Source organism: Phoenix dactylifera, chromosome 16 (genome assembly GCF_051530095.1).
Source record: "Phoenix dactylifera cultivar Ajwa chromosome 16, Ajwa_hap1_PhDact_Kaust_v1.1, whole genome shotgun sequence".
Taxonomy (NCBI): Eukaryota; Viridiplantae; Streptophyta; class Magnoliopsida; order Arecales; family Arecaceae; genus Phoenix; species Phoenix dactylifera.
Window position 1 is genome coordinate 14,898,918 of NC_143205.1, and position 10,203 is coordinate 14,909,120.

The following is a 10,203-nucleotide window of genomic DNA, read 5'->3' on the forward strand; positions in this document are numbered from 1 at the left end:
ATATACAAAATGGGTATAGAAAAATTCTCGAAAATAATGTGGCTATGTTCGTTTATTTACATACATATGCAGTCTGAAAAGATACCAACCCTGCATTTATAATAGATGATAGAAAGAAAATAAATATATTTTTTTTTTTGAGAAACTATATGCATAAAAAGAGTCTGAACCCTTGCCGACAGGTTTACTTCAGTCAACTTTTGTTATGTGAGATAAGAGCAGTTGACCTACAACCATGCCAAAAGAAAGGAAGAAAAAAAACGCTCTCTAAATTTTTTTTATAAAAAATATGCATTTTCTTTAAAAAAAATATTTTAAAAAAAAAACTATAAATTTGGCCACAACATCCTCCCTCTGTATATAAATTATATATGATAGATTGCAGTTTTTTCTAGGAGGGGGCTAAAATTTTTGTTCAACAAGAAGGTTGGGAGCGGGGGTGCGGGGGGTGTAAGTTATAGAATGGGATGTACGTTTAGCTCTAAAAAGCTCCTTTTTTTTAGACGTAAAGGCTCCGACGCTCTGACACGTGCCACGCACGTGCCGAATACTAGATGCTCATCCCCTTCTCTGAGCTGACGTCACCCTGTTCCCTCGCTTCAGCCTTTCTATTTACCACCCTAAAACTTGAGAGACAGAGGGAGAGGCAGCAAAGTATGGAGCTCAGCTCTCAGGCTCCCATCCAGCGTCCTTCTCCTTAGACAGCAACAAATAGACACCCCCGCGAACAGTAGAGAGAGATACAGAAACTCAGAGTAAAGGAAGAGAGAGATCTCTCCTGCGGTGGGTGGAGTCAGGTTTCCTTAGCCTTTGTGAAGGAAGCCAGCCAGCCAGCCCTGGCCGCAAGAAATTAAAGAGAAAGCCACCAGAGAGAAGGAGAGAAACACCAATCCAAAAGAAAGAAGAAGAGCCATGCCACTACTAGCTACTACCTTCCAAGGGAAAGCAAGCAAGAACGCCAGCATATGGGCAGCACTGATGAAGTCCTATTTCTCCTGTTTTCCAGTGGCTGACTTTTAAAGATAGAGCTGATAGCAGTGCAGATCTGAGACTTCCTAGCTCTATTATTTTAGTATAGTAGTGAAAAGGAAAAAAAGAAGAAGGAAAGAAAGCAAAATTTTGAAGAAGAAGAAGAAGAAGAGAGGCAATAAATAAGATCAGGAAGATGCAGTCAGGATATGGAAGCGTATCGGAGATCCAGCAATTCATGATGGAGAATTGCGGCAGCACCATCTTCTCCATCTCGTCCGCCACCCCTCCGAACCCCTCAGTGGCGACCGGCGCGGCCGACATCCATGCCGCCACCTCCCAGCCTCTCAGGTACCGCCCTCTCCACCACGCCCACCCCAGCCCCCACCACCACCAGCAGCAGCAGCCCCAGAGCCCGTCGCCGCTCCCGCCACACTTCTCCCATTTCCACTCCATCCCGATCACTCAGCAGCTCTTCCAGCAGAGCCACCAGTTCCAGTTGTTTCACCCCCAGCCCCAGGAGCAAAGAAGGCTGATCCCCCAGCACCAGCTAGGCTTGGATCAGGAGTCGGGCCCCGAGAACTCGACTGGAGGCGGCGGCGGCGGAGGAGGAGGAGGAGGAGGGCCGAGTTTTCTTGCTGCCACGATGAATTTCAAGCTGGCGGTGAATGAGAGCAGCGGCGGGGGCAGCCGTGAGGGGCTGAATGACGAGGACAGCATCCTCCAGGGCGACGAGGGATCCGAGAGCCGGCTCCATCACCACTGGCAGAGAGAGGAGGAATCGGCCATCAAGGAGCCCCCATGGTAATTCCGCACCCACTCTTCTCTCATCTAGTCTCCATCTCTTAGCAAGAAGATCTCAGTTTGGTTGTTGAAATTTTTCCAAATTTCGTTCTTTAAATTCTTGGTTTCAGCTAGTTTTCCTCCTCCTCTAACTAAGCTAAGGAACTGACCTGGCTAGCATTAATGCATGACTATGAGGCTTAAGAGAAATATATGACAAATAGAAACAGTTAAATTAGCAAACACATGATGATGATTCCTAAGGCCTGCTTTTAGATCAATCATGGGGAAATGAACGGAAGGAAATGAAAAGTTTGGCTCAGAGAAGACCTTGCAAAAGAAAGACTAAAAGAAAAGCGAAGCTCTTTTCCGAATCTCTCCTTTCTCGTGTCTTTCTCCATGGCAAAATGTGGGATTTTTTTAAGTTGTAAAATTTACTAACTTAGAAGATTTCTATTTGCTACAAGTGATTTTGAATTATGAATCCTTGTTCGCCGTTTTTTTTTTCTCCTTCTCTTCTTCTTTATCTCTCTTTCTTTGGCTTGCTATCATTGCAGGAGGCCCCTGGATATTGATTACGTTAACAGGAGCAACAAGAGGTACAAGGAGAAGGAGCCCGAGACACCAACAAACAAGTACTGCAAGAAGAGCAAAGAGGGAGCCGAGCCGGACCCCGGCGGCCACATAAACGGCGGCGGCGGCAGCAACTACAAGCTTTTCAGCGAGCTCGAGGCCATCTACAAGCCCGGCGGCAGCACTATGGGTGGTGGTGGTGCCAACCGAGCCGGCTCTGGCTCTGCGCTTACCGGCGACGAGACCGCCCTCATGCCCGCCGCCAATAACCCTCCAGGACTGCCAGCTGATCACCTCGTCGGTGGCTCGGAGACGTCGGCCGGAGAGGAGGCGCCGGTGAAGAAATTTTCCAAGGGAAGTGGGAGGAGGAAGAGGAAGCGGCGGCAGCAGAAGCAGCTGAGCTCGATCGCCGCCTTCTTCGAGAACCTGGTGAAGCAGCTGATGGACCACCAAGAGAGCCTCCACCGGAAATTCTTGGAAGTGATGGAGAGGAGGGACCAGGAGAGGACGGTCCGGGAGGAGTCCTGGCGGCGGCAGGAGGCCGCCAAGTCCAGCCGCGAGGCTGCCGCCCGGGCCCAGGAGCGGGCCCTCGCCTCCTCCCGGGAGGCCGCCATCATCTCCTTCCTCGAGAAGATCACCGGCGAGACCCTCCGCCTCCCCGAGAAGCCCCAATTCGAAGTCCAATTCCCCAAAGAACCTGCTGAAACCACCGAAAACCTCCCGGCGGAGCCCTCGAATGCTGTGAACAATGGCGATAGCAGCGCCAACAAGGTCCATTTCAACGCGAGCCGGTGGCCAAAGGCCGAGGTTCACGCTCTGATCCGGGTGCGAAGCGGGCTCGAGTCGAGGTTCCAGGAGCCCGGACTGAAGGGTCCCCTCTGGGAGGAGGTAAGCACGACGATGGCCGCCATGGGCTACCACCGGAGCGCGAAGCGGTGCAAGGAGAAGTGGGAGAACATCAACAAATACTTCAGGAAGACAAAGGAAAGTGGCAAGAAGCGGCCACAGCACTCCAAGACCTGCCCTTATTTCCACCAATTGGACCAGCTCTACTCCAAGTCCCTCAACAAGTCCCAACCCGCTTCCTCCTCCTCCCCCAATGCCAATGTAGCCAGTGCTACCACTTCCGGCACGGCCACCGATCAAGGGAAGGACCACTGCGAGCTCCTCGACGCCATCATCGTGTCCACCGATCAGCAAGGCTTCAAGTTCCCCGAAATGAGCTCGCTGCAGTTTGATTTCAATGGCAAAGGCAAAGACAGCAACGACCTCCATCGCCAAGCAGGGAACAATGGCGAAGAAGATGAGGACGACGATGACGAAGAGGGAGGAGGTAGACAGAAGGCGGAGGAAAGAGAAGAAGGAGAAGGGGAGAGCCAAGTTCAACCCCACCAAGAGGAGCACCACCAACATGACTCCAGCCTCTTCTTCCAATGTCTCCAATCCTAAAGCTAGTTAATTTACCTCCAAGAGGTAATCCTCTTCCATGTTGATTGATAGACCGCTCCCGGCCCCTTCGCAATGCTTTCATATTGTTTTAATTCGAACTAGAAACTAGCTCAGGACATATCATTAGTAGCTCTAGTAAATGAATAAGATCATGGTTGCATATTAATCCCACTAGGGAGTAAATCTGTTCGTCACCATCATCACTTCCCTCTCATCCATTTCCATTCTCCTCATAGCTTACAAGACTGAATATGCTCTCTCAGCTTCGAGTAAGAACTAAATGCAGCAGGACAAAGGCATGCACCATGTCATCCAAGTCCTTTTTCTAAGTTTCCAGATTGCCACGGTTACCGATATAGTAATGTGGATGCTCTCCGGGCTTGCATGGGCTAGAGGGAGACGAGCGTTCTGTATTAAGCTAATGGTTGTTGGAGTTTGAATGGATCTGAGAGAGATGGAGAGTCGTGACGGGGAGCGTGCGTGAGTTTGCGGTGTCGGGAGGGCGTGACGTCAGTGATTGAAACCCGCACGGCGCCGGTCATGCACGAGGCCTGCAGAGGGGGGGCTCCGCTCGGGCCCCACCCGCTTTCAAGCCCATTTAAAAACACTCAGAGACGATCGAGAGAGAAGAGAGAGAAAGCATTCTCTCTCCTCTCCAACCCTCTCTCTCTCTCTTCTCTTGCTTGTTTTCTTCCCTCTATCCCCACCTCCTCGTCTAATTTTGTACGGCGTGGGCTCTTAAATCGCTGGTCCACCTCTCGGCATACGAATGTCCTCTCCTCTCCACCCATCATTCCCCCGGTAAGCGGCCTCGGCGCCCGCTTTGACACCCGGGGTCACAAACGCCAAGCTCCATTTTGTGCTCTCTCCCTCGGCGATTTCTGAGGTGTTTCGCTGTGAACAGTGAGCTACCTGCCCTAACAAAAGGCAGCAAATAATAAGTCTTGAGAGAGTATTTTCTAATATATATAGATTATGAGTCGGATTTGCTCTGATATCATTAATTAAAGCTCAAAATATTATCCAAAAAAATTGATCGGAAAATATTTTTTGATTTTTTTGATCTTGTATAAGTATCCAAAATTTTCTTACCGAATAACCAATATAAAACTAAACACACTCTCGCACGGGCTCTCACAATAATACTTCCTCAATGGGTGCATCACAAACTAGTTATGCAGCACATACTAATGATCACGGTTAGTATTCATTGATGTTTTACTATGATGATCCTATGGATGGTCATAACTTATGTTAAACTGTAGTGATCCAATGGCCAACACCAATCCACGCTGGCACTGGTTGTACTCGTCTATGGTTAGACATGATCGAATTTTTTTCAGCTTGAATTAATATGAGCATGAAGAGATATTGTTCGGTTCGAAAGACATGCTAGGACAGTTCTGCTAAGCTCGATAAAGCTCGGGCATGGTTCTACCTTCTAGGTTATAGGTATTTCTACAATTAATGTGCATGAAAGATTTCGATAGGTCCAGAAAGAATGCAAGGAAATTCTTCTAATCAACTTTTAAAGTGGATTGAATGCATGTCATTGTTGCACAATCAATGAAAATTTGCTATGTATTCCTATTGTTGGATTTCTTGTAAGAAATTCCTACTCAAACTGGAAATAATTATCATATACCTCCAAATTCCAGCATGAATTTCAAATCATGTACCACGTTCAGCATAGCGAAAAATAAAAGATTCCACTTTGACCCAATCCTATAATGGCACTTGAATTCTCTTGATAGGCTACCAGCATAATACTATAAATTATTAATCTAATACCAGTTGCATGTTGAAAACATGTCAAGGGGGACAAGAGTTAAAAGAGGAGTCCGTCACTAATTAATTAGAGTGGCAAATTTTTCTCTTTCTCATTTTCTTGGTTTTGGCATGTGTATCCTGTACATGGATAAGGAAATGAAATGAAAGGATGCAAGAAAATGGTGATTAAAAAGTTTCCAACTGGCAAATGTATAAGAAAACAATTTGAATTGGACAAGGGAGTGAAAGACACAATTAAAGGATACACAAGCTATGAATATTTTTCATGTACTTTCTCGACGACCAATTCTCAACAAGTATACCCTAGTTTTGTAGAGGTTAATTCTCACACTATTCATTGGGTCAAGATTGGAAGATGCATTATGTGGTATAAGCCCTAGTCATGGAAATTCTTATTTCAATCATTCATTCATTCGATTTGTCGATCCATTAATCATACAAATGTTTTATTGGTTTTTCTCTTTATCATATGACATAGACCTAATTCCTAATTTGATGAATATGACCTAAGGACAATGATAGGATACTGCACCAAACTATACAAGCATAAGGTAGCTCGGCATTATTTAGCTCATGCGGCACCCTCCGAACTGACACCACATAACATATCATACAGTTAGCAAAAAAAAGCTCCGCACCAGCTTAATGATTCTTTTAAGTGAGATTTTTGAGTTACTAAATAAGTTCTTGATTGTTTCAAAAACATAGAATTTGGTGCATGTTCATATCATTTCTCATGGCGACCTGTTTGGTTTTCTCATTTTATGAAAATCATTTTCATAAAATTCAAATTGTATAAAGGCAGGTTTTAGATTTGGCGATCAAAAAAATTTATTTTATTCGAGAAAAAAAGAGACCCAAGATTAGATTCTTAAAGCACATGAGAGGACATTTCTTTTGCGAGGAGAATTCTTGGAGCAGACAGGGTTCACCTTGAGGGGGGACTCTTCCACGGTGATCGATTGGATATAAAGAGTGGATCGTTATGGGGACGGTCACCTGTTGATCAATGAGACTCGCAGACTGGACACGTATTTCGAAAGGCAAATAGAGATGCAAATTGGGTTGCCTCCTTTGTTGCTCGACATTTCGGAGATTTCTTCTGGACCACGACTGATGAGATTCCTTCTTCACTGTATCACTTTTTTTTTTGACTTAGCTGGCTGTACTCATTTAAGAGCTATATGAAATGTCATTTTTATCAAAAAAAAAAAAAAAAGAGCACATGAAATGAACAATAATCCCACAATGGATATAAGTGCATCACATGGTCATATCTCCTGTAGCTTCCAAGCAGAGATATTATTCCTAAAGGCTGAATGGACAAGAAAAAAAGTCTCCATGATTGAAGGAGAGTGTTAAGACTTGTTGCCACTTGGGTGAGAGATCTGAATGTCATGCTGAGGGTCAAGGCCTGTTGGCGTCAAGTGAGAGAGGTACTTGCGATCTCCTTGCTAAAGAGGAGAACAGGGACGAATATTTACCACCTTTAGGGAATATATTTACAAGATGGCCTTAGAAGGTAATGCACCGTATGCTATGCTTCGAGGGACTTGGTTTTACAAAAAAAAAACATGATTCCTAAAATTTTTCATAACACTTGATACCATAGTCAACAAAAATTAAATTTAATATTTTCTAAAAAATTGGCTATCTCAGTACCAGATCCTATAATAATATCAAGCTGATACCGCGTCGGCATGTCTCGTATAAAAGTTGGTTCAACATACCGAAATACTTCTGTGTAGATATGATATGATGCGTAATAGATTTTATTGCTTTTTATTTTTGTTAAAATTTATCAAATAAAAAGAGCCTAGTATGTAAAACAAAACGGGAAGCTCATTTTCTAAAACAACAAGAAACCTTTCGAATTTTGCTTTTACGAATGCGATTGCAAGTGGGTCCTCTGCTCGTGTGTATATATGTATATATAATATATATATATATGTATGTATATATGTATGTATGTATGTATGGGACACGTATATGACATCATCAGTGAGCAGCAACGTCTTTTTGGGCATCGCGGGATGAAACGGACACGGCTCCCTCGCTTTAAATCCAGATTTTTTTTTTTTTTTGATGGAACTTGAATCCGGATATTTCAAAGATAAGGAATTCCCTGAAGGATATCTTGTGATGCGCATGCCTTCCCTGGTTGCTATCAGGACTCAGTTTGTCCAACCATTCCTATCTAAGTTCCGAAGAAGAAGGTGCATGGAGAGGAGGAAACACTAGAAACAGTCCCCTTTAGGGGCTGCGGGCTGGTATCATGGTTGTCCTTATTAGCTAGGCCTCTCTCTCTCTCTCTCTCTCTCTCTCTCTCTCTCCTTTCCCTTTCTCTCTATTTATATATATATATATATATATAGGTAGATAGATACATCCATACATACACCTTTTCAAAGCTTTTGACGTTGGAAACAGGCATTCTGGTAGCCTGTGCAATCAGCCCATAAACTTTTGGAAATAAGGCAATATCTTTGGTCAGCCAGGACATTGGCTAGGTTTTGGCAATCTGAGGACGGCATGGAGGCAGAGCGTCTGAGGATGGCGACCACGTCTTCACCATAACAAGCCTGCATGGGTGTGGCAGGCTTAATATTAGTTATTAGTTTGAAACAGTCGTCATTCTGTAATCAAAGTTGCATGCATGGGTTGACAAAATTGTTACATAAATTGGACAGTTATGGATATTGTGCTACGCCTTGATTTTTTTTTTTTTTTTTTAAAGATAGGTGTCGCACATAAATGATAATTTCGAGACTCTACCTAGTAACAAGAGGTTCTGGATTTGAATTTTAGATGGTCAATTCAATTACTAAAATTTATGTGGTTATAGTGCGTGCGGTTGGATGTTTCTTTTTTTTCTCCAAAAATCAAAAATTTTATAATGAAGGGTATTACTTAGCTTAAATGATGGCTTTATGCAGGAAATAGCTCATGAATATTTTCTTACATTAGTGGTGGTGGTGGCTGGTACAAGTGGCTTAACTAAGATGACTGTTCCTTGTGCCCTTTCTTTAAAAGTTATTTAGTAGACACAACGCTAACTTGTTTCATTCTTGAACCAAATGTTGCCCTAAAATACAAGGAAGGAAATGCTAATTTGATTGGCTTAGCTACAAGGATTTTTCAAGTCGTGCAATAGCATTTTAACATGAATTGGGACTACGCAATGGTCATACTCCTCTTAGTATTGAAACCTAGCTAATTATAATGCAAATTAGTCTTCTTTCCTCTCTCTTTTTTTCAAAATATATATATGCATACATGCATACGTACTCGCACATACATGTTTAGATTGATATTGCTGGAATATTCCAACGTAAATAGTTATTTGGCAAATTTGGTATACGAATGTATAAGGTGGGTTACTTATGCCTTGGATGATACCATCTTTCAATGAAATTTGTAATTGCTTGCAAGCGAAGCCACTAATTTTTGATATGTGTTGCCTGCTTGAACTAGAATTTGTTTGCTATCCATCCCAACCATACATTGAGTGGCGATTGCGGGCAACTTAATGTAGCGTTGCAGGTTGTGATATACATTTAGTTTTTTAAGGAAGAAAGAGAAGCCCTTCAAAAACTAAATTATACATGCACGTATAAATAATGGCTGTGGCATCACCTAGTTCACATTAATAGATATGCAGTATTTTGTTGCATAATGTGAACTTTTAGTTATTTTCTTTATCTCTCCTTGCTGTTTTTCCTTTCTTATATTTATCTTCAGCTATAAAGTCACAGATGGGACTAGGATTTTACAAAAAAATCCCTGAAGACCATCTTCAATTCTTTCTTTTCCCTCTTTCTTTTCCTGTACCTGATTAAAAATTAAATCAGGTTTATCACGGATAAAAAATAATTTCATCAAAAACAAGAACGGTATTATGAAATCGAACTAACCATGGAGAGATTGCATATACCTTCCCTTTTTGGGCCAAGTAACTTTTGCAGCAGGATCCTCATCAAAAGGTACTACCATTTCAGAATCTACATCATATCCATTTGTTTCCAAAGCTCTTCGAAGAATGCAATCCTGGATGACTGCAACACGATGAAAAAAGGCAATTTGATGGACTATTTTCTTCTACAGTTCCTTTGTCATGGGGCTCGGCTACTTGCTGCAACATCTATTATATGAGGCTTGATCTTAAATTTATAATACACTTGGTTTAAGAATGAAACAAGAGTGTCCTTGATGGATCCCATGTAATTGATTATAGTTAGGTAGCATCCTCCTCCTCTTTCAAGCTAAAGACATTTTTATTTCCAACGAGGAAAACTTGGAGCCTCTTTCTGCCAGAAAGACAGTTTTCGAAGGGCTAAATGAAAAAAATCTGCGATAGTTGAACTAGTCTCATGCAAGCATGATATATGGTTTTTCAGTAAAGACCTCCTAAGAAATTTAAAAATTATAGACAACTTTCATTAGTATAGTATGAATCTGGCAGCCAAGTGCTTCGCCTCAGAGTAGCCAAAATAGAAGTGACAATGCTTAACCGTTTAACCCTTTTAAGTTATTTCAGCCTATTATAGGTCAGAATAGGTTAACTATTTAATAAAATAGTCAAGTTTGAGTCTAAATTTTTTACCTATTTAATAAATAGATCGGCTTTAGGTTGATGGA

General features: G+C 42.7%; 1 protein-coding gene across 1 annotated transcript; it reads left to right on the forward strand.

The window, feature by feature from the left end:
* The first annotated feature begins 596 nt into the window (after positions 1-596).
* LOC103712235 (uncharacterized) lies at positions 597-3,957 on the forward strand. Its single transcript, XM_008798708.5, has 2 exons — positions 597-1,773; positions 2,310-3,957. The coding sequence occupies exons 1-2, from the start codon at positions 1,166-1,168 to the stop codon at positions 3,772-3,774; spliced, it is 2,073 nt and encodes a 690-aa protein (XP_008796930.3). The 5' UTR covers positions 597-1,165; the 3' UTR covers positions 3,775-3,957.
* The last annotated feature ends 6,246 nt before the right edge of the window (positions 3,958-10,203 follow it).

Coding starts and splice junctions, on each gene's coding strand:
- LOC103712235 (XM_008798708.5), top strand. CDS start 1,166: ATGCAGTCAGGATATGGAAGCGTATCGGAGATCCAGCAATTCATGATG. Junction 1,774..2,309: donor GCCATCAAGGAGCCCCCATG/GTAATTCCGCAC, acceptor CTATCATTGCAG/GAGGCCCCTGGATATTGATT.